General features: G+C 34.7%; 1 protein-coding gene across 2 annotated transcripts in view; it reads right to left on the bottom strand.

Annotated features, from left to right (window-relative positions):
• The window catches only part of LOC106878939 (N-fatty-acyl-amino acid synthase/hydrolase PM20D1.2), a 29,069-nt gene that overhangs the window by 2,363 nt on the left and 2,188 nt on the right, over positions 1–24,518 (bottom strand). The window contains exons 2-10 of one of the 2 annotated variants that reach the window (XM_014928311.3): positions 22,074–22,224; positions 13,781–14,013; positions 11,582–11,668; positions 10,652–10,782; positions 7,325–7,444; positions 5,916–5,991; positions 3,556–3,617; positions 2,891–2,969; positions 1,416–1,487 (exon numbers count right to left, since the gene is read on the bottom strand). In XM_014928311.3, coding sequence (XP_014783797.2) covers positions 1,416–1,487; positions 2,891–2,969; positions 3,556–3,617; positions 5,916–5,991; positions 7,325–7,444; positions 10,652–10,782; positions 11,582–11,668; positions 13,781–14,013; positions 22,074–22,224 — 1,011 coding nt within the window. Of the gene's footprint in view, positions 1–1,415; positions 1,488–2,890; positions 2,970–3,555; positions 3,618–5,915; positions 5,992–7,324; positions 7,445–10,651; positions 10,783–11,581; positions 11,669–13,780; positions 14,014–22,073; positions 23,018–24,518 lie in introns of those variants that run through there. The other variant, XM_014928310.3, reaches the window with a different exon arrangement.

Consider the following 24,518-nt stretch of genomic DNA (forward strand, 5'->3'; position numbering starts at 1 on the left):
TAACTTTACCCTCTGCAATCTCTCTAAATCTATAGGAATCTATCCAATATACCAAAGAGACACACTTGTACAAATGCTGGATCTTAGAATTGCTAATGATTTCCCTTAACAATCCCACAAATATATATTTCCAGAAACCAATGTCAAAGCTCCTACATGGTTACTTGACTTGGTAGAAGGCAAATTTTCAAATTATACCCTTGCTCTTGAAACAGTTCATGATAATACTGCAATACTAGTCATTAGGCATGACACCTGCTTGTATTACATGGTTTACAATTGAAGTGACAACCCAGTACCCTATTTTGCCAGATATTTTAAGCATCCTGCTGACTATTCATGACAGTCAAGCTGGTTTTCTTGTTTTCATATTCCTTTACTGCTACATAAATAAGATATAGAATTTAAGAATATCGAAAGATATCATCTGGAACATGTTATATTTTGTTCAATTAACAAATATTTCTTTCAATTTTTGGTACAAGGCCAGTTAAGAGACGAAAGGCAAGTTGACCTCAGTAAGATTTGAACTTGGAGTGCAGAGCGTTGGAACAAATACCAAAAGGTATTCTATAGTGAGTCTGCCACTTCACTGCCATCTATAAATTTGCAAATATATTGTTGGTTTTGTATCAGTAGAGTTGTAAGTGAATATCCTACCAACTTTTGCACTGTACCCTAGGTAAGGCACTAAACTATTCCTACTGCACCTATTCACCAGCAATGCAAATGTGAAGAGTTAGAGAATGACAGGGTGGGAGCTTACCAAACTAACTGCAAGCTAATGAGTAATGAAATGTGCTTTAGAACTATGGTAGTACTCGGGCATAACCAGAACCAAAAGTAGTATAGCAGCTCATCTTTTCCATAGGCATTTCAAAACCATGTTTAAATAAGTTAACAATGGAGTCTCTATGCAATCACTCAATCTGCTTGAAATAAGAGTAAAATCTCCCTTAAATCATCATGCTACCAACTTAAACGAAGAAGACACATTGAATAATGTAGCCTTTGATACTCATTGCCTGCTGGATCAGGGCTGACCTGGGGAACAGAAACATGTTTATGTTTAAAGATACAGAACATTTTCATAGTATATTAAACTATAAATTACATAATGGTCGCGTGCGTGTGTGTGCTGTTAGTTAAATATAACAAATTATTAATGCTAAGACCTTTTTACTGTTTATAGCAGTAAAATTAGTGGTAAAAACAAAACCTGACCATTTAAACCCAATTCTAAAGTTATTTTGTGATACACACAAAATCTGAAGAAAAATACTTACAAAATTGTTTTTTTTTTGTTGTTTTTTTAAATCACATGAAATAGGAAAATCATCTTCTGAATAAAATCAAATTTGAAGACAGTCAAGTGCATTACCTTATTGTTTATGAAGGTTGTTTGTAATAATTACCTGTTCAACTGTCTGTGAAGGATGGATGCGATGATTAACTATCGCTTCAGCTGATGCAGGAAGCACATTTTCCTTAAATCAAAGTAAAAATAAGTTATATAAGGAAATGCTTTTAAAAGTAAGATGATAACTCAAAAGCAAAATATAATTAGGAGCCTAAATACAAATGTAGTTATCGCTAAAGAGCAAGAACAGCCTATTTATAAATAGATCAACCACACCTCTATGTTATCCAGTATCAGCATCCATCAAATATTCTCACCATGTATCTAGCTTTTTAATATCTGTCACACTCTCCTGCCCCTCCCATTATGCATGCTGGTACCAGGACAGAATAGACCCGGTACATTCAGTTAAGCATATGGTTGAAAGGAGTGTTTAGTCCTGTCCAAGTTTTGACAATCTTTCAAGTGCTGATGACATGAAAAAAAAAAAAATATCAGCCACTTTACAATAAACCTTGTAAAGTGGCTGGTGTTAGGAAGGGTATATTGCTGTAAAAGTCAGGGCAAAAATGAAACTTATGAATGACATGTGGTCTTCCAACCCATCCAGGTGAAGAGTGTGAATGACATGTGGTCTTCCAACCCATCCAGGTGAAGAGTGTGAATGACATGTGGTCTTCCAACCCATCCAGATGAAGAGTGTGAAGGCATGTGGTTTAATGGTTAGGGTATTCAGCTCATCATCGTAAGGTCATGAGTTTGATTACTAGCGGCGTGTTGTGTCCTTGAGCAAGACACTTTATTTCATGTTGCTCCAGTTCACTCAGCTGACAAGAATGAGTTGTACCTGCATTTCAAAGGTTCCAGCCTTGTCACATTCTGTGTCATGCTGAATCTCCCTGAGAACTATGTTATGGGTATGTGTGTCTGTGGAGTGCTCAACCACTTGCATGTTAATCTCTCAAGCAGACTGTTCTGTTGATCAGATCAACTGGAACCCTCATCATCGTAACCAATGGAATGTCAGTTATTGTTCAATCCATGTCATCATAGAATACAGACGTAAAATGATGATGATGATATGATCTGTATTGCATGTATTGCTGAATACCTTTTCTAATTGCTACAATACTCAAACATCCAATAAATGCAGTATCAAATTTTCAGTTAATCAAGTCAGATGTGTAAATATGGATACATTACTTAGCCAACTCACCAATGTTGATCAAATAGCTTAATACCTTAAATATTCAGCTATTACACAAATGCACAAAAATACAACGATAAAAGTTAAGGCTTTGAAAATTTATACTTCATAACTGCTGGTAAAAAAATTTCATTTGTAACAATCATAAAAAAAAAATTCATTTGTAACAGTCATAAAAAAATAAATTTCTTATCCAAGTCAAAAATGCATTAAAACATCCTCATTGTGATCCATCCCTACTGAAAGATCTTATTATGTTTCATTATCATCATTATCGTTTAACGTCCACCTTCCATAAGAAAAAAAGTTGTCAAAACATTTACCTTAATTCCTGCATTAAATTTGGTCACAGCACTTACTGTCCTGACAAAAGCATTTGTTGATGATTTGCGAGACAAAAACCTAAAGTGAGACATAAAATAAGTAGGCTTGAGTAGATAGCTATTATTTCATCTGTCTTTATATCCAACAAATCCATTTTTTATACAATTTTTTACTCAAGAGAGTTTCTTATTCCAATACGAAATTTTAACAAAATTAATTATTGTTCACATATATTCAGGTATAACACTATAAAGTTAAAAATAGATTGAAATATATAATTGTGTATAATGAAATGATTAAGTAAATATATAAATGCCTATGTCTTTAATACAATTATTTTATTGTGTTAATTTTGTTGTTCTTGTAAACAACAGAAGCCAAATAGTCAACAATGGAATTACATATATCCTTAACATAATATATGATTGGAAGTAATTAAAAAACTCTAAGAACTAAAATACGATGTTTGCCACACAAAGGGAATAAATGTATCTTAAAGACATTAAAAAGGTTTTTGCAAACCATGATGAAAAAAATTTTTTTCTGAAACCTATTTTGTTTCAGAGTAACAGGGAAAATTACAAACTGAGTAACTACAATTACACAATGAAATAACTATAGTTTTTATAAGAATTCCAATATATAACTGGTTTGGAAAACTCACCATGACACAGCAGGTCTGAATAACCAAAGATTGGACAGTAAAATACGAGGTATGAGAGGCAACTGTTTAAAATGAAATTAAAATAAAATGACAAAATAACATTAATTGTGATGCATTCAATCACTAAATTTCACACTATATTTATTTATCTTTTTATCAAGAGAGATTTATTTATTTTTATCATTTTATCACAAGAGACCTTTTCCACAGCCCCTGAGAATGGTGGCTGGGAGGGAGAGAAGAAGGTATCCTCAAATCGTAGATCTGGCCTGAATGCTTACATGAGGGTGGATGCTGCTAAAGTTAACCAAAGACCAGATAATGGTTTATACAGAGTAATAGATTAATCCTACTTTCCATTTGTACAGAAACATAAAATTAATATATTGTCAATCTCTAAGTGGTGACATAGCAGAATCATTGGCATGTTGGGAAAAATGCTTAGTGGTAATTCATTTGTCTTTACACCCTCAGTTCAAATTCTGCCGAGGTCAACTTTACCTTTCATCTTACCAGGGTCAATAAAACATGTACCAGTTGAATACTGGGGGAGGGGGTCGATGTAATTGACTTACCCCATCCCCTGAAATTGCTGGACTTGTATGAAAATTTGAAACCAATATATTGTCAATATAAGACCATAATCATTATATTTAACTGATAGTCACTGCTAGTCTTGACATTTTGTTACCTTAAAAGTCCTTTCATTCATAATACACTAAAACAAAATTGTCACTGCTGAATAATTATGTCATTCATTGCAAAGCCATTAAAATAACCAGGTGCCACATGAAAAGTACCAAGAACACTCTGTAAAGTGATTGGTGTCAGGAAAGGCATCCAGCTGTAGAAACCAAGTCAAAGCAGACTATGGAACCTGGTGCAGCCCTAACCTTGCCAGTTCCTGTTAAGCCATCCCACCCATGCTAGTATAGAAATGGAAGTATGCTGATGATTATAATGATTAACTAGTTAGTTAAGTTTAATGTCTATTTTACTATGATTTTAGAGCTGACCAGATGTACAGTATAATGGTGTATTTTACGTGCCACCTGCACAGGAGCAAGTCCAGTGACACTGGCAACGACCTCGCGCGAATGTCTTTTCACGTGCCACCAGCACAAGTGCCAGGAAGGCGACACTGGTAACGATCACACTCAAATGGAATGGTGCTATTTATGTGCCACTGGCACAGAAGCTAGTCAGCTGCTCTGGCAACGATCATGCTCTGACGGTGCTCTTAGCACTCCACTGGTACAGGTGCCATCACGATTTCGCTTTCACTTGCCTCAACAGGTCTTCGCAAGCCGAATTTAGTGTCCAATGAAGGAGATGTTGGCATGGGTGCCAGTCGTTGAATTTGGTTCAATTTCGATTTCACTTGCCTCAACAGGTCTTCAAAAGCAGAGTTTAGTGTCCAATGAAGGAAAGGTACACATAAGTGGGCTGGCTACATCCCTGGCAGAGGCCTCGGATTATGGTCTCACTTGGCTTGCCGGGTCTTCTCATGCACAGCATATTTCCAAAGGTCTAAGTGAGGCCTAATGTTCGAAGGCCGTGCTTCACCACCTCATCCCAGGTCTTCCTGGGTCTACCTCTTCCACAGGTTCCTTCAACCACTAGGATGTGGCACTTTTTCACACAGCTATCCTCATCCATTCTTGCCACATGACCATACCAGTGCAATCATCTCTCTTGCACACCACAACTGATGCTTCTTTGGTTCAACTTTTCTCTCAAGGTACTTACAATCTGTCGAGTATGCACACTGACATTACACATCCATCGGAACATACTGGCTTCATTCCTTGCGAGCTTACACGTCCTCAGCAGTCATGGCCCATGTTTCACTGCCATATAGCATGGCTGTTCGTATATATGCGTCATACAGTCTGCCTTTTACTCTGAGTGAGAGGCCCTTTGTCACAGGCAAGGAAACAGATTTCAATAAAGTAACTATATGTATATTATATGAGGTATAATCTTCTTATTTTCTTATCTTATATTCTGTTACTAATGTTCACCAAGAAAGTCAATCTAAACATTATTCACACAATTTATGAAGGTACATGCATGATTTGCAAATATTTTATCTGGTTGCTGAGTAACAGGTTTGAACTAGTTTTCTATAATTGTCATATTATGAGTGATAGAAATTGTGGTGTATATCTCAGAGACCTTAATGTACTCATAGTTCCTAAAATTCGTTTCCATTACTGGATGTAATACTTAGTTATGCTTATATATATATTTACTACAGTTCTCCCATCTCATTCTGACACATAAGAGAACTGGAAGCTTAAACTTTGTCAAAAAAAAAAAAAAAGAGGAGGCAACAAATTGAACTTTAAAAATCTTACCTTGGGTGCAAGATGTTCAAAACTAGCTCGTTCTGCTCCAGTACCAAACATATCGGGTTGTGGGTTTGCTTCAATGCTATAAACAATATTGTTTATATATATACAAAATGCAAATTACTTTGAAATTAACAAATTGATATTAATACCAATAAAAGCAGAAATATTAAATTACTGGTATAAAGGCCTTACAGTATTTTGGGCATGTTCTTCCTGTATGTTTTGGTTATATAATAACAATGATGATGATTTTGCTAATGGTAGTGGTGGTGATGATGTTGATAATGGTAATGGTAGTGGTGAAGATGATGATAAAGAGCTTATTGTATAATAGAATATTGATGAGCTTATGTGCATATTACTGTGTTAAAATATGCAGCTGACTTCAAGTTGTACTTTAAGATAAAAGAAACAGATTCTATATGCTATGTATAGATCTTTGCTGCAATCTGACCTGGACATAATACAGTAACAGATTGCTGACTGGCAACTCAAGTTGGTCAGACACTACTGTACATTTTAGGAGGAAAAACTTGGAATTTACCAGCTTGCTCCGCAACACTAACCTTAAAAAGTTTGTTGGTGAATGTGACGAAGGTATTATTGACAATAACGATCTGCGATGGATGAGCAACATTTCTAAAATCATCAAAAAGGCCAAAGATGTCTTAGCAGCAGTCTGTAAGATCTTTGTCAGCTACTCAGAAGCTATCTGTTCAAAGCAATTTATGATAGTGATATATCCATACATACAGTTTGCATATATGTGGTCTGATCAATAGATGTCCAGACTGTTGCCATAGTAATGAAGCTAAAGCACACAGAATGAAGCCAGTTTGTACAGATTGACCTTGAACTCTGCTGTGCATGTGCACTAATTTTTAACGTTCTAGCTCACTTTCACTGTTTACAGCAGTGCTTGGAAGGAACATGTGTAGCATATGATCATCGCATTGACCATGACAGAAAAAGTTCAGCAGGGAATCTGCATCAAATTTTGCCATAAGCTTGGCAATACCTGCTCAGAGGCTTACGCAAAGTTTTCCAAAATGTTCATTGTTCTCAACACAATCAATGAGATCTTGTGCAACTGAAACCCGAGTGTCTTCTTAGTCATCTGAAAGCAGTTTTGTCTGTAGTAAATCAATAACTTCATAATGAATATTTGAGAGCTCAAAAAAAAGGGATAGTCATAAGAGGCAAAATCTGAACAGCATGCAGGATGTACAATCCATCCAACAGGCTTTTATGAAGTTTCAATGTATCCAGTTTTACTCACAAGTTTTAGATCAATTCAAAGCCATATTTGTCGAAGATGCCATACAGTGGGGTTTCTCCAGGAACCTTGTACTTCTGAAGCAAACTTCTTAATCATTAAAACCAAGTATATATGTAAGATGTAAGTTACTTACTTGCATATTGCAGCAGACAAAATGCCAATGACAGATTCAGCCGGAGGAGCTGATGAGTGACCAGCTGTTCCATTGACAGAGAGTTTCACCATTGCTTGACCTTTTTCAACAACACCAATCCTACAAAACCAAGTGAAAATATTCAATGATTAGATCAGAAAAAAAACATATCTCTCGAAAATTCGATGTAAAGATTTGAAAATTTTTTAACAAGAACAAAATTTGTAAAATTATATACATGCTTCCATGTACAGAATTTAACCACAAATGGTTTGCTAAAGTTCTCAAATATATTCTGAAATGGCTGCAATATTGGATTAATTCCATATTTTGTTTTTTTAATTTTTAACTGATTTCAGTCATTAGATTGCAGCCATACTGGGGCAGAGCCTTGAAGAATTTTAGTCAAACAACTTCAACCCCAATACAAGATGTATGCTCAATCAAGTCAGACAGTATCATCTTGAAATATTATCTGTACGGTTGGACCAAAAACAACAGAGACAATATGCGTGAGAAGAGGAGGAGAAATGGTTGTGGATGTGGTATGCTACTAACTAGAACAGAGACAATTCTGGTAGTGACAGGGAGAAGAAACAGAGAATGTGGGCTGGAAGTTATTATGTGTAGGTCACATGGCCTTCTTTTGGATATAATTTGTTACTCTTTTATTTGTTTCAGTCATTTGACTGCAGCCATGCTGGAGCACTGCCTTTAGTCAAACAAATCGACCTCAGGACTTTGTAAGCCTAGTATTTATTCTGTCGGTCACTTTTGACGAACTGCTAAGTTATGGGGACGTAAACACACCAGTATCGGTTGTCAAGCGATGGTGGGGGGAACAAACACACACACACACACATACATATATATACATATATATATATATATATATATATATATATATATATATATATATATATATATATATATATATATATATGTATATATATATAAATAGATGTATGTATTTTTTCTTGTTTACAATTAGCACGGAAAAAATAGATAAACAGTTACCAGAGTAGCAAAAAATCACACAAGTAAAAAGGACATAACACCTTGTTTTTAAAGGTAGAAACTCTAAGTTTATGTGAAATATTTTGTATAATATATATAAATAAATAAATGGAATTAAACACAAGTGTTATTCAAATTCTTTTACTTCCAACACATGTTTATTTATCTAATTCACATATCGTTCTATATTTCTCATTTATTTGGTTTCTGATTTTTTTTCTTTCCTTTACCCCTCCTCTTTCTATAGGCTACCTTTGACGTTATATCCTGTAACGTGTTTTTGAAAAAAAACTTAATAGCGTTCAGTTAATCACTATACATATCCATCATATTCTGTTAAAATGTCTTATTGACGAGTTTTATTTCTTCATTTCCCTGAAGAGAAGATTACATTGTCTTAAACCATTTTATTCCTTTGGAATAATACCAGTGATATCTTCGAAACATGTGTTGGAAGTAAAAGAATTTGAATAACACCTGCATTTAACTCCATTTATTTATATATATACACGACGGGTTTCTTTCAGTTTCTACCTACCAAATCCACTCACATGGCTTTGGTCAGCCTGAGGCTAAAGTAGAAGACACTTGCACAAGGTGCCATGCAGTGGGACTGAATCTGGAACCATGTGGTTGGTAAGCAAGCAACTTACCACACAGCCACTCGTCGAAGTAGTATTAGTTATACTGTTCCATATTTGCGAACATTACTCTATTAAGGGTTTTGTAAAGGTTCAGGAATTCAAGCATTTGCAGTGATTTTGAAGGTTTTTATTTGCAAGTTGTTCATGATGAAATAGGGTATGATTGTTTTCTTAATATAAGCAGAGGTTGTATTTTGATGCTGCTGAAAAAGATGAGGTTGTCATGTTCTCATCAGAAGAGGTTTTCTAGGTCTTGGTTTACCAAACATTAGAGCACACTCAGATCAATATAAGATGGTTCACAGAGAGCCCCTTAATGCATGCTGTGATAGTGTAAGCTGATGGGAACCTTCCATTCAAAGAGATGAGAGAAAGATGAAACCTAAAAATAAGCAACATAGTGAGAAAAGTTTCAATATTGAACACAGTTGGAGGCCTTGTAGATGTCAAGTGTAACTATATTGTTTTCACTGAACTTCCTAAGAAAATGTGTGACCATTGGTGACTTAGTAGAGCTGGTCCCAGTAGATGTAGTTCTATAAAGTTATACAAGTAGTCACTGAAGATTAAATGATATTCAAGTTTTTAGAGAGGATGATTGTTTTCATCATCATTGAGATGTTGAAAGAGCAGCAGGCTGATATATTGTAGATGCAGAGAGGTTTCCCCTTACTATCATATATTTTCAAATATTGGGATCCTTACAGAAAGACAAATACTGAAGGGTTTGGTGAGGATAGGGGTTAGCATTTGAGGATAATGGCACTGATCACTGTCTGGGGGTGCAGCCTAATTGATATGATGTAACCAGGAGCATTTTTGCACTTGGTATGTGTTTGTGTTGGTGTAACAGGTGGAGAGGACAAAGAAAGATTTTGAGGAGTTTTACTGAATGTGTGTATTGCAAAGTTAAAAGGAAAATGGGCAATAAATGTAATAAAAGTCTTTTCCACAAGATTGCTGTTTATGGAGACATTAAGGTGGGTGATGATGTTGAGGATTCCACAAAGTTGGTAATGATCTATCAATCTGAAGAATTAGCTGTAATTTGGAAGATTAGAGGGCTTGAATGCTGTGCATTGCTCCAAAGCATATTTTTACTTTTTGGATGATAGCCTTGCATGAGTTACTGTGGTGAGTAAAAGCAACATAGCTTCTGGAGAGGGTGGGTTTTTACCAAGTTTTTTTTTCATTTGCTTGTATCGCTGCAACACAATTGAATTATTTGGGGATTTGGTGCTATGTATTTTGGTTGAGTGAGAGATTAAAGGGACATATATAAGCAGACGGCTCCTACTACCTGCTTTGCTATCTCAGACGAACCAGGTGAAGTACATTTATTGTCAGGGATAGAATGAAACAGATTTCCAACTAGTTAGCTGACTTCATGTGCCATCGGCTTCTAGATTGTTGTGCAGTGTGGATGTGTGACGGAAAGCCTTGTTTTGGTTGTGGTTGAACAAGTCAATAAGTGCAGAAACAATGATAGTTAAAGCATGAGTTTGACAATGAGAAAAAGATGAAATGACTGAGTTGTCTGCATGTAAATCACAAGTATGTATAGACTATGATACTATCTTTCAGAATAACAAATATTTAAAATATTTTGAAGTAACACACTACCTCAAAAATAGGCAAATAAAGAAAGGTTTGTAAATAAACTTACATGGCAACAGGCTGTAAACCTTTTAAAAAATTTTTGATTATCATGAGACCCTCGTCAAACAGATACTCCAATTGAACACCTCGTCTTTCAAGAAGCTGACCTATATGACGTGCTCCATCCTCCCCAAAAACCTAAATAGTGAGATGATCATAGAATTAATTAGTTTAAAAAAGAATATCATTTATCTACAGTAAAATAAAAAAAAAAACAGGTCTTTATCATTTGGTAAAGCCATGTCTTTTGTTGTTGCTTTTAGTGATTATGTTATTGGACAATACATACTATAATGTTTATGAAAACAATATAGGCCATACTGTCATGTGCTTTTCAGAATAACTAAAATATATCTTTATATCTTCATATTATTTACCTACAAAAGATATTTGATAGAATACTGCACATAATCTAGTAAGGCTGAAGACATAAATCAGTGGTATCAGTGCAACTTTAAATTGAAAACATTTCTATGTTGGCTTTTTTACTCAAATACATGGCCAAATATTGTATGGAAGTAGCTGTAGCAAACTGAGTCAATCTCAGTATATTACTGGTGCTTGTGTAATTGGCTCCAAAGAAATTGAAGTGCACTCTGAATGTAGTAGGAGCTGAAATTTAGTCCAGAGTTGTGCTGTTTCTATATGAAGAATATTAACCCTTCCATTACTGCACTTCTATTGAAATACACAACTTTTGTTTTAATTAATTTTCAAAATAACAAAGAATTTAGCAAAGTAACTCTTCCCTTATTAAGCTGGAGTTTGCAACATAAACTAGCATGAAATTTAAGAGAAAATTTAAATTTAGATCACTTTAAAACAGAAAGTTTGTATTGTGGAACCAAGGGCAATTTTGGGTGGGTTGGTATCAAAAGGTTAATTACTGAACAGAATATTTTGTACCTTTCATTTATCAATTATGATAAATACACACCTCTTCATCATGTCCAAATGCAACAAAGAAAGATCTTTTAGGTTTAAAACCTGTTTTCAGAGCATGCTCCAAAGCCTCCAAGATACCCTGAAAAACACAAAAGAAATTTATATTTATGAAAATTGCATTTGATAAAATTTAGTTTTGTTTCAAAAACCACTTTCATATCTCATCATTAACATAAAAACTACTAGAAATATCTAAAACAAAAATCAAGTTTAACATTTATCTATTACTTTAGCTATGGCTAAATTTAATAATAAAAAGTTCATTCAGTAAATATGGATTTGAAAAGATTAAACCCTTTCATTCTGTTCTCAAAATAATATATTCGGGTTTCTAAAAGAACATCCTCTCCTGTTTCCCCTTCACTTCCTCTTCCTCCTGGTTTATTTTCTTCTATCTGGAAATCTTTTGTTTCTATAGAAGGTATTCATGACATAAAAGATATTGTGCATTTGACAATGAAGTTTTCACTGTTGACTCTTTATCCTTGGCAAAGTCAGTAACTTCATTAAATGCAATATTGCATCTAGCAAGATATTCCTTAGCTTGGGAAATGTATATCTGTTGCAATGATCTTCCAACATGATAGGACTCTGTCACTTACTGTTGTAATTCAAAAACGTGTCTAGCAATATATTTAGGTTTCTCAAAGCATGTCAACACAAAAATTAATTTCTAATGTAACCTCCTATCAGCTGAGAAAGTCTGCACTCATGTCATTAGCTGTTCATTATTTATTTTTTTCTGGAAAATGGATCTAAGATCAAACCATACAGGACATCACACTCTTTTAGAAATAGCTGAACTAATTTCTATTTCTGTAATAAAATAAAACAGAGTGTGATGATCTATAGTCTGGTGGTCACTCAGAAAACTAGGAGTTGATAAATAGCTAGTGAAAGCAATATAAACCATATCCAAAAATACTGTCAGTAAAGAGAGGATGAACAATATGTTTAGCAAGTAATTTGGAGAGGCTAGGGATCTAGCCTCTCAGGCCTGCTGGTCATCTCATACATCGATCAACTCGAATGCAAGGAACTTAACACCACTCATGTATCTTTTTCTCAAGGTATGTTGACAATGTCCTGATGCTTACCTCATCTGGGGAGGAGGCATCATCAAATTTTCAACAATGTCAACAACCACATGTCAAATTTCAAATTGAACATCCAGATAAGTCTGGAACCATCTCTCTGCTGGATTTCCAAAACAAGATCACAGAGGAGGGTCCCGTCTATTCAAATTTTTATAGAAAAGTGGCCAGTAGGAATCTGTTCATACACTACAAATCAACCCTGCCCACCAGAGCCAAAGCTGCATATATGCAAAATGAGATCACATGCATGCATAAGAAACAGATGCAGCAAAACTACTGACAAAGCTATGAACACCAAGAGGTTCCTCAAGAATGGAAAGCATACGTTAAACAATGATGATGATGATGATGATGAATATTGTGAAAGACTTTGAAATAAAACTTTATTTGTGGTTAAAGGTTTTAATGTTCAACTGGTTCTATATCTTCAATCTGTCAATGTATCTGTTGATAGATTCAGTGATAGATAGGAATGAGAAAGGCTGATGGCCAGTTTTATCGACAAGTACTTAAATCTAAGTGAAATAACCTTTGCAAATAGTTGTGGATGCTACTTATACCTTTTTATGTGTAGCAGCCCAGTGGCTGAGGCCGTGCTGGGGCACCGCAATTCTTTAGGTTTTACTTTTAGTTATTTGCTTTAAATGTTTATCATTATTGTTAGAGTAGAGAGATACATACATCGGCAGAACCATAAGTAGAATAGACAGACAGACAGCCTACAACTTTAATTAATACTACCTATATGGATTTTTACACCCTCTCAAGAATCAAATGTTTCAGAAAAATATACAATTCTATCATACAATTGACAAAATAACTGGAATTTCTATGGGTATTGCTAGTTGCAAATAAATGTTTTAAGTAAAGATGATGGTCTTTATAAAGCAATATATTTAATGAATATCTGAGATGATAAGCACTGATAATTATCTTTTTTTTTTACTCTTTTGGTTTGGAGGAAGGGCTGTGCCAATGGATTTTGCAGTCTCTGAGATTGATGTGCTTAACATGACCGCTGTAAGAAAAACGTGCACAGAGGGAAGCAATCTATAAAACTGCAATAAAACAAAACTATATTTGCCAATACATACCATAACACCAAGTTTAACATCTATGGCACCCCTACCATAAATGTAACCCTCATAGAGTTCAGCTCCAAAAGGATCAAATTTCCAGTTTTCTTCTGTAACAGGAACTACATCTAAATGTGCTGCTAGCAGATAGGGAGAAAGATTTTTATCACTTCCTTCAACTGTATACAGTAGGCTGTAATTAGCCACAACTTCATATTTTACTAATGGTGACTTGTGGATAGTTGGATAGGCTGAAACATACAAAATATGAATAAACTTAAAATGGTAATCAAATAATGCTTAGCGTGAAGGAAATTTCCTTCAAACCACACCAGTTCTTCAGAGAAAAGGATCACATAGCCGTTAATGTAATTACAGAACAATTGCAGGTAAAAGAAATAGTGGGGCTGATCACAAATGCTATGTCTTTTACATTAGTTAAGATCAATGGGGCAACCTCAGAATTAAAGAGCAAGTAACTGAACTGACAAGGGAGTCTCTACAGGATAGAAAAAGGAGTCAAATTTCCCTCAAATCACTTTCTGTTGCTTTACAAACATACATGCACACACATACATACAGATATGATCAAACAAATTCCATCAGAGGGCATGTATTATCTAGTAAAGTTGATGAAAGGAGTACAGTGAACTTGCTGTGGTGAATAAAGAATCAAACATTTTAGACAGGGTCCTTTGACAGGGTAAAGTTGACAGGAGAGGTGAGAAATTGATTATACTATATATAGAGGGTGTGGTGAATAAACTGTTGTCTAAATTATGCAAAAATGAAAACAACACTAACGTCTTATTTTAACAAATATATTTACCAAAATTACATTAAAATATTTTGAAATACTAAAGAGTAAATTTATTCAATAAAATCGCCATGGCTTCCAGACAACTTTGGAATCTCCTGCAACTCTTCTGGATGGTCTGCTTGTTTAAGTTGGTGAAAGCTGTCATAATCCTTGCCTTCAGTTCATCTTCGGTGTTACAAGAAGTTTTGTTGGTCTCTTGCGCAATTGCACCCCACACATAATAACCAAGGGAGTTGCAGTCTGGGGAGTTAGATGACCAGATGTTAGGGGTGATGTGGACACAGAAATTATCTGACAGCCATGATTGTGCAACATAGTGCAGAGTCCTGTTGCCAGACATAGGGTCTTCCAGCAGCCACTCTCTTGACCCAGGGCAGCATTACCTCCTCCACGCATTTGATGTAGGCTTCCGTGTTGAGTCTGAGGCCATGTGGGAAGATGATTGGAGGTATAACGTCACCATCACTAGTGATCAATCCAAACATCATGATGTTGACTAGGTGTTTGATATTCATCACTCTCGGTACATGCCCTCAGATTGACACTCAAACACTCTAAAATGCTCATATTGGAACTTCCGGTATGAATGCCAAACAGTACAGTATGTCGTTTCCAAATTTCTGGCAGAGCGAATTGGGTCATGGTGCTGTTTTTCTCACAGACAGAGAGATCTTCTAGGCTTCAGTTCATGTGCTGGTTGAAAGTCATTTAAAAAAATTCTGGGGTCAGTACATTTGACTAAAAATTCCTCAAGGTGGTACCCCAGCATGGCTGTAGTCTAATGACTGCAACAAGTAAAAAAAAGACAAAAACGGAATATATCACAGAAGTGGTTTTGATCAGGCTTAAATCAAATTTTGGGTTCCATACAGCCATCTAAAAATTCTTTAAGGTGGTGCCCCAGCATGGCCAGCCACAGTCTAATAACTGCAACAAGTAAAAGCGAAAAAAAATTCTGAGATTGATATGTTCAACTAAAAATTCTTCAAGGTGGTACTCCAGCATGGCCACAATCTAATGACTGGAACAAGTAAAAGGTGAAAAGTAACAAGTTTTTGTTGGCACTCTGTCGCTTACGACGTCGAGGGTTCTAGTTGATCTGATCAATGGAACAGCCTGCTCGTGAAATTAACGTGCAAGTGGCTGAGCACTCCACAGATACGTGTACCTTTAACATAGTTCTCGGGAATATTCAGCATGACACAGTGTGACAAGGCTGACCATTTGAATTACAGGCACAAAGTAACAAGTAAAAAAAGAAATAAAACAATTCTGGAATTGATATGTTCAACTAAAAATTCTAAATAACTAAAAATAACTGAAAAAAATAACTGTGGGACTTTTGTCCACTTTCACACTTTTGTCTGGATCCCTACTGACATGTGTGTAGGCCCACTAATTGCTTTTTTTTTTTTTTTCATATTAAATTCCAATATAATTGTAGTCTACATCATCTGAAAGGTATTTGTTGAAAATTTCATTAAAAAAACATTTCCACTTTTTGGAAAGTTATGAAGAAACAAAGCCAACTCATTTGAATTTTCCAAAATTTCTTTCATCACCCTTGGAAAATTTTTTGGCAGAGTTTCAGGTCAGGACACCTGCATAAATTGGATATCCTCTGTTTTGACGGGGATTTTTCCAATTTATTTATTTATTTTCACCACAGCCTTTGAAATGATGGCGGGCATCTTTTTATGAAAAAAAAAAAAAACATGATAATTCATGATTCTTTTTTTCACCACCCCTCTCCAGAGTTATTTTGGTCAATGGAATTTTCAAAAAAAGTTTTTTATAAAAAGATGCCCCATCCCCATTATATATTCAAAGTTGTGAAAATAAAATGGAAAAATCCCCATCAAAACGGAGAAAATCTAACTTATTGGGCATCCTGATCCAAAACTCTGCCAAATTTTTTTTTCACGACAAATTTGAATATAATCATTTTATTTTTATTTTTTGATAAAATTTGGTGTAAACACACCACTTATCCAACTGTTAAGTATTTTACTTTTTTTTTTCAGAAAATTTCTTTGTATTTCTGTTTTCCAAAGGGTCGAACTTAGGAAGCACCATGTTGGAATTACTGTTTCAATGGGGATTTTTCAGATTTTACTTTTTCACAGTGCCCTTGGTAAGGCTCTGGACTATTGTTTAAGCAAAAGAGATTTGCAAATAATGATGTTTTTTTGGTTTTTATATAGATCCATAGTGTAGTAGTTGAAGTGCACCATATATGAAATAAATATGAAGGAAAAAATGCATGCTGGCAAATGGGGGGGGGGTCGGGGTGTCGAGAGGGCTCGGAAAATTCACACAACCCGAGCACTAAATCTCAACGTCCGGTCACAGGAGTGAAACAGATTTAGTACTCGGGTTGTGTAGGGCTGACCGTGTGAATTTTCCAAGCCCTCTAGGGTTAGGGTTAGGGTTAGAGTATTAGATGATTTCTGTTTCACTCCTGTGACCGGGCGTTGAGATTTAGTGCTCGGGTTGTGTGAATTTTCCGAGCACTCTCCCCACCCCCCCGTTTGCCAGCGCACATTTTTTCCTTCATATTTATTTCATATACGGTGCACTTCAACTACTACACTATTTTTTTTCAATTTTTCCACCAGGTGTAGATCTATATAAAAACCGTTTTTTTTAGCAGCTCCATCCTACCGATTTTGTAGCCACTACATATGATGATTTTTTTGGGTAAAAACAGTAAATATTTTCAGACGAAAGGGTGTGTGATTAAAAAGAGATTTGGCTGTTGTTTCTAACATATCCCATGACCACCTTCCCCATTTCTTTCTCATTCTGACAAGCATTAATGTTTTTTTAATATTTTCTCCCCATTCAGAGTATAAACTTGTGTTATTAAATTTTTGGTTAATGTTTAACACCTAACCACCAAAACAAGAAAAAAAAAAACAAGTATAATAGGTGTAAAAAATGTGTATTAAATGTATATGAAAACAAAAATTTGCGCCAACAAAGAGAGGGGAGAGAACTTTCGGAAAATTCACAAAATCCGAGTTTTCCCCTCATAACTTTTAGGAAAATGGATATCTTTTAGTGAAATTTTATGTAAATACTTTTCAAACGGCATAAATTACAACTATAAAGAAATTTGAGGGGGAAAAAATTTTCCGAGGGGGTGCGGAGGGGACGTTCAAAGAGAAAGAAATTCATAAATTTTTTTTTGCTTGTGTGTAATGGAAAAAAGTTTCAAAAAAATTTTTTACAATCATTTATTTTTCGTTTGAGTTATAGAAAAAGGTTTTAAAAACAATAGTTAAATCACCCTAAAATTTTTCGGTATTTCGGTAATTTTTCCATAGTGAAACCATATTCAACACCGTATTTATGAATTTGTTTCTACCATGATAATACATGGAATCTTTTTAAAAACTTTTTTCCATTACTCAAACGAAAACTAAATGAATCTAATTTTTTTTTTTTTTCTTTCAAACTTTTCCATTACACTCAAGCAAAAAAATAATTTATGAATTTCTTAATCTTCAAAAGTCCTCTCCCTTTGGAAGAAAATTTTCCCCACAAATTCCTTTATAATCGTAATCTATACTGTTTGAAAAGTATTTATATAAAATTACTTTAACAGATATCCATTTTCCCAAAAGTTATGAGGAAAAAAATCGGATTTTGTGAATTTTCCGAAAGTCCTCTCCGCACTCCACCCCCACGGCTCGATGGCGCAAGTTTTTGTTTTCATATTTGTTCAATACACATTTTTTACACTAGTTTTTTTTTTTTTTTGTGGCCGGGTGTTAAAGTAAACATTAACCAAATCTTTTTTGAAAATTTATGATTTTTATCAACCCTAACCCTTACCGGTCATGGGATATGCTAGAAACAACAACCAAATCTCCCTTAAATCACACACCTTTCCGTCTGAAAATATTTACTTTTTTTTTTTTTTTTTTAACCATAAAGGCTTCTCTTGCCGTTTTTAAGTGCATAGAGCCCGCAAAATCGACCTAAATTAGTCCGGAGAGAAGATGGGGGTTTAACAAAAAACAAACATCATTTATCGTAATTTTTTTTTTTTTTTTTGCTGAAAAGATAGTCTAGAGCATTTCCAAGGACACTGTGAAAAAAAAAATCTGAAAAATCACCATCAAAACGGAGAAATTCAAACTTGGTGGTGCTTCGTAAGTCCGACGTTCACCTTTCAAAGTTCCATTTATTACTTCTACCTTAGCGAAGGCGGAGGTATTGTTCAGTCGCGTTTGTTTGGTCCGTGGACAAGATATCTCAAGATCCGCTGGATGGATTCGGATGAAACTTTCACGGATGTTTGGCCTCGTGGCTGGCACGAAGTGATTAGATTTGGGGATCGATTCAGTACGGGACAAGGATTCTGGATTATTATTTTTCCAGTTTTTTTTACGTAACTTTTGGGAGCAGGCGGATTCATTTTTAGTATTCTCGTTTATGAGAGCAGTAGAGTTTATTTTAGATATTCTAATTGTAAAAATTATCTCCGACTAATCGTTAAGAGGACGTTGATGTTGCCTTGGCGGAGGTTTGCGCTGAGTACTGTTGTTATTTTTTAAATTTTTACCCCCACTCCAACTTTACTCTTTTTAACTATCGTACTTGAAAAAGCGGTCAGTAAAATTATGCAAAAACATTAAAAAATGCTTTCAAAATTTTACAAATCGAAAATGAAAATGTGCAGGTAATTACCCTTTGCGGGGGTAATCTTTCAGAATTACCATTTTGCGCACCAACGATAACTTTGGTTTTGCGTGAGTGTGTGTATGTTAGAGAGAGAGAGAGAGAGAGAGAGTGAGAGAGAGTGAGAGAGAGAGAGATGCTGACACGGAAAACTTCGCTAAACCTTTTAGCTGAATGAATATTGAACTTTGTGTTGGAAGTTTTTAGGATAGAAAATCATTATGCTGACGTCCACAAAAAAGGAGTTTCGGAACAAGACGCCCACTTAAGTTGGATTTTCTTCGTTTTGACGAGGATTTTTCTAATTTTTTTTTTTTTTTTTTTCATCACGGGCCAAAACCTTTTTAATATAAAAGAATTTGGAAAATTCCAATACGGAAAGACTTCCTTTTGTACCCCCCACCCCGCCAAAAAACACCCCTTTTTTAAAATTTAATTTTTTTTTCTACACAAACCCCACTTTTCGGCTACGGAGAATACAAATCTGCAAAAAATTGGCAAAAATCGGCATTTTGAAATTACCACCCCTCTATTCTCTTCATTTTTAACTTTTTTCAGAAATTCCTTTTTTTTTTTGTCAAAATATACGGAAAAATACGATTATGATTTTGAAAAAAATTTCTAAAAATTTTTCTACTTAGGGTTAGGGTTAGGAGGTTAGGGTTACGGAAAAAAGTGAAAAAAAAATTGAAGAAATGGGGGGCGGGACAGAATTGTCAAAATTCCGATTTTTGGTAATTTACTGGAATCTCTGTATCCGAAAACCTGGGTTTTTGGAAAAAAAAAAATAATAATTTGCGAGAAAATGGGGGGTGGCGGGAAGAAGTCTTTCCGAAAATACTTTCAGACGAAAATGTGTGTCATTTAAGGCAGACGTAAAGGATGTTCTTTGTTGTTTTTTTTTACAGAATCCCCCATTTTCGAATACGGAGTTTCTGATTTTGCAAAAAAACAAAACAAAAAAAAACAAAGGCATATAATATTTTAATCACCGCCACCCCCAATTCTTCAATTTTCACATTTTTCAGAAATTTTCTTTTTGCGGAGTACGTAGAAAAATACGGAGATTATGATTCTGAAAAAAATTTTGTAAAATTTGTTTTTTTTTTTTTAAATATAACCCCCAACCCTAACCCTAAAACTAACCCAACCCTAAAACTAACTATTATGGGACGTGATGGGAGAATTAAAATTTTAAAATGCCTTTTTTCTTTTTTTTCTTTGCAGAATCAGAATCTCCGTACTCGAAAATGGGGGATTCTGTAAAAAAAAAGGGGGGGGGGGGCGGTCCACGTTTTTTACGTCCGCCGTCATTTAAGGGAGATTTAGCTGTTGTTTCTAGCACATCCCACAACCACTTTCTCCGTTCCTTCATCACTCACATGGTTTGATGTTTTTCAATATTTTTCTCCCCAAAATAATGATGTGGAAGTAACACACAGGTGGTCCATGGCTGGAATATAGGCAACAACAAAAAAATTTGTAATTTTAATTTTTAACCCTCACCCCACCTGCACCAATCGAGACCGTGAATGTGTGTGTGCGCGCACATATAAGAAAAGTTGTATTTACTAACAGAAAAGTATGCTATTATATAATAAATTATCTTTTACATGCCTTCTTTAAATCACTGTGGATAAACCCCAGCAATGACCTTCTCAGGTTCTCCAATATTTTAAAATTATAAACAGAAATAAAGAGAGGGAGGGTTTGAACAAAAATATATTTTCAAAATTTTTTGTTGTTAATAATATACCTTTCTATTAGTAAATATGTTTTTTCTTACACACACGAACGCGCTTGATGCAGGCGGGGGGAGAATCGAAAAAGGTACCAGGTTATGGTGGGATGGATGTGCTAGAAACAACAGCTAAATCTCCCTTAAATCACACTCCTTTTCGTTTTAAAATATTTTCTTTTTTTTTCTATCAAAAAATGCTTCCCCCGTGGTTTTTTTAAGTGCGTCGTGCAAAAAAAAAAACATATTTTCCAAAATTTTTCTCATAAAAAGTTTCCTCCCCATCATTTGAAAGGCCGTAGTGGGAAAAAAAATTGGGAAAATCCCCGTCAGAACAGAGAAAATCCAACTTATGCGGGTGTCCTGATCGGCAACTCCGCCAATTATGTTTCAGTTTTTACCTGTATGTAGGAGCCGGAGAAGAAGTCACGGACGACAATGTAACTATATAGCGTAATATGTATATAATCTTTTTATTTTACAGGTACAAGGCCTGAAATTTGGGATAGGGGACTAGTCGAGTTCATCGACCCCAGTGCGTGATTGGTACTTATTTTATCGACCCTGGCCAAGTCAACCTCGGAGGAAATAGAACTTTATGACGGACAAAATATCGCTTAGCATTTTGCTTGGCGTGTTAACAATTCTACCAGCTCGCCGCCTTATATAATAATTTCTTAAGCAATATTTCAGGACTGCCAATTTCTTACTTCTTCAAAATATATACAATAGATGAATGATATGTATCAGCATAAAGATAATATTCTGCAGAGAATTTCTTCGTTGGTGCTTACTGTCACTAATCAAAACAATAATGGTGCTTCTCTATGACAACACCTGAAGCCTGCATACATTCTGGATGAGTGTGGTTTTAGTTAAATGACTCAAACTGTAGCAATATTAAAAGAATTATATGAAAATGAGTTAGACACACCTTTTGCTCCACTTAACGTACAATATTACTTTGATTAATGTCATTAAATATACTGAACATAAAATATTATTCATTGCATAATGCAGAAAGGTATGATAAATAAATATATATATATATGTATTGGACATACTTTGCTCAATAAAAAGACGTAACTTGGTTAGTTCTTCAGTTTCATAAACACCAGGACTCCAAGCGATGGTCTTAAATCTTAGGGCTTGGCGAAAGTTTTCTACTATTTGTGGATTTGTTCCAACATCAATCTTCGAATGTTCCTCTCTTTTCTGACAGGGAATAATAATGTCAGTTCTTACATTGAAGGTAAAAGTACGAATTAAAACGACAACACTAATGGCTATCACAAGACTACAAACGGATATCACAATTCGTTTCAACATGTTTGCAGCAAAGCGAAAGCAGCAAGGCTAAAAGCGGAGTAATCTATGTAAATGATTAACTGTTTATATATATATGCACATTTTTTTTTCTAAGCGCAGTTTGAGGACATGGTTGGCTGCTTGTGTGACCTGATAATATTATACAACAATTTGGCATCTGCTCAGTGAGATTCAAAAACAAGTATCACCTGTCTGTGATCAAAGATGGAATTAAAAATAGAAATATATTTGAAGACCTTTTTTCTAAACGTCCTGCTGCGGTTTTTGTATTTTTTTAATTGTTGTCCTGCATGAGAATGGTGGGAGCCAAGAATAGATAGATTATTATTCACACGTTGCTATTGTATTGAGTTACAATACTTTCCCCATCAGATTCATTCTTAAATAAGATTTCATTCGTAACATTAACCACAAAAACTTTTGATAATTTCCTGCGCGTATATCGTTCCACTACCGAAATATTTAATCCTCTTCTTATCTATTCTATTATTTTAGAGAACCTTCCCATATGGGGACAGTATTGTGTTAATTATTGTTTTATTTTTGTGTGTTGCAAAAATATACTGTTTTGAAACGAGGGTGTATGTTTACATCTTGACGTGGAAATGAAAATCCCCCAAAAAATATTGGAATGAGTGCGAAACAATGCTTAGGAAACGAATATGAAAAAAAAAAAAAAGATGCGCTCAAAGCAACGGGAGAGTGGGGAGGGGACTTCGGAAAATTCACAATATCCGAGCTTTTCCCTCATAACTTTTAGGAAAATGGAATTTTTTCAATGAAATTTTATAGAAATACCTTTCAAACGGCATACATTACGATTATAAAGGAATTTGTGAGGAAAATCTTTTCCAGGGGGTGGAGAGAGGACTGCGGAAAATTCACAAATTCCGAGGTTTTCCCTCGTAACTTTTAGGAAAATGGGTTTTTTTCTATGAAATTTTATAGAAATACCTTTCAAACGGCATACATTGCAATTATAAAGTAATTTGTGGGGAAAATCTTGAGGTGGGGAGAGGACTTTCGGAAAATTCCCAAGATCCGAATTTTTCCTCGTTATATTCCGAAATCACATTCAACTTTCTACAGATACCCTAGCGTAGTCCTACTACACTACGTAGTGTTTATTTCAACCCACTTTCAATAATTTTTTATGCTTTGGCTTCAATTTTATTTCATTTTCAATTATTTTTACGCTTTTTTAACCCTTCGTTGTTATTCTCATTCACTCGTTATTACTTTTTCTCTCTCTCTATCTATATATATAAAGATAGATATATTATATATGCATATATTATATACATATGTATATTTATACATATATACATACAATTATATATTATATATATATGCACATACACACACATATATATACACACATATATACACACACACATACACACACACACACACATATATATATATATACAGTTATGGGGAAAAACTTGGATCTTGTGAATTTTCCGAAGTCCCCTCCCCACTCTTTGGAAAAGATTTTCCCCACAAATTACTTTATAATCGTAATGTATGCCGTTTGAAAAGTATTTCTATAAAATTTCATTGAAAAAACTCCATTTTCCTAAAAATTATGAGGGAAAAACTCGGATTTTGTGAATTTTCCGAAGTCCTCTCCCAACCCCCTTGGAAAAGATTTCCCCCACAAACTTCTTTATAATCGTAATGTATACTGTTTAAATGATATTTCTATAAAATTTCATTGAAAAAAATCCATTTTCCTAAAAGTTGAGGGGAAAACTCGGATCTTGTGAATTTTCCGAAGTCCCCTCCCCACTCTTTGGAAAAGATTTTCCCCACAAATTACTTTATAATCGTAATGTATGCCGTTTGAAAAGTATTTCTATAAAATTTCATTGAAAAAACTCCATTTTCCTAAAAATCATGAGGGAAAAACTCGGATTTTGTGAATTTTCCGAAGTCCTCTCCCAACCCCCTTGGAAAAGATTTTCCCCACAAACTTCTTTATAATCGTAATGTATACTGTTTAAATGATATTTCTATAAAATTTCATTGAAAAAAATCCATTTTCCTAAAAGTTGAGGGGAAAACTCGGATCTTGTGAATTTTTCGAAGTCCTCTCCTCACCCTCCCGTTGCTTTGCGCGCATTTTTTTTTTTTTTTTTGCATATTCGTTACCTACACATTGTTTTTACACCCATTCA

The sequence above is a fragment of the Octopus bimaculoides genome, chromosome 1 (genome assembly GCF_046866305.1).
Source record: "Octopus bimaculoides isolate indiv1 chromosome 1, ASM4686630v1, whole genome shotgun sequence".
NCBI classification, from domain to species: domain Eukaryota; kingdom Metazoa; phylum Mollusca; class Cephalopoda; order Octopoda; family Octopodidae; genus Octopus; species Octopus bimaculoides.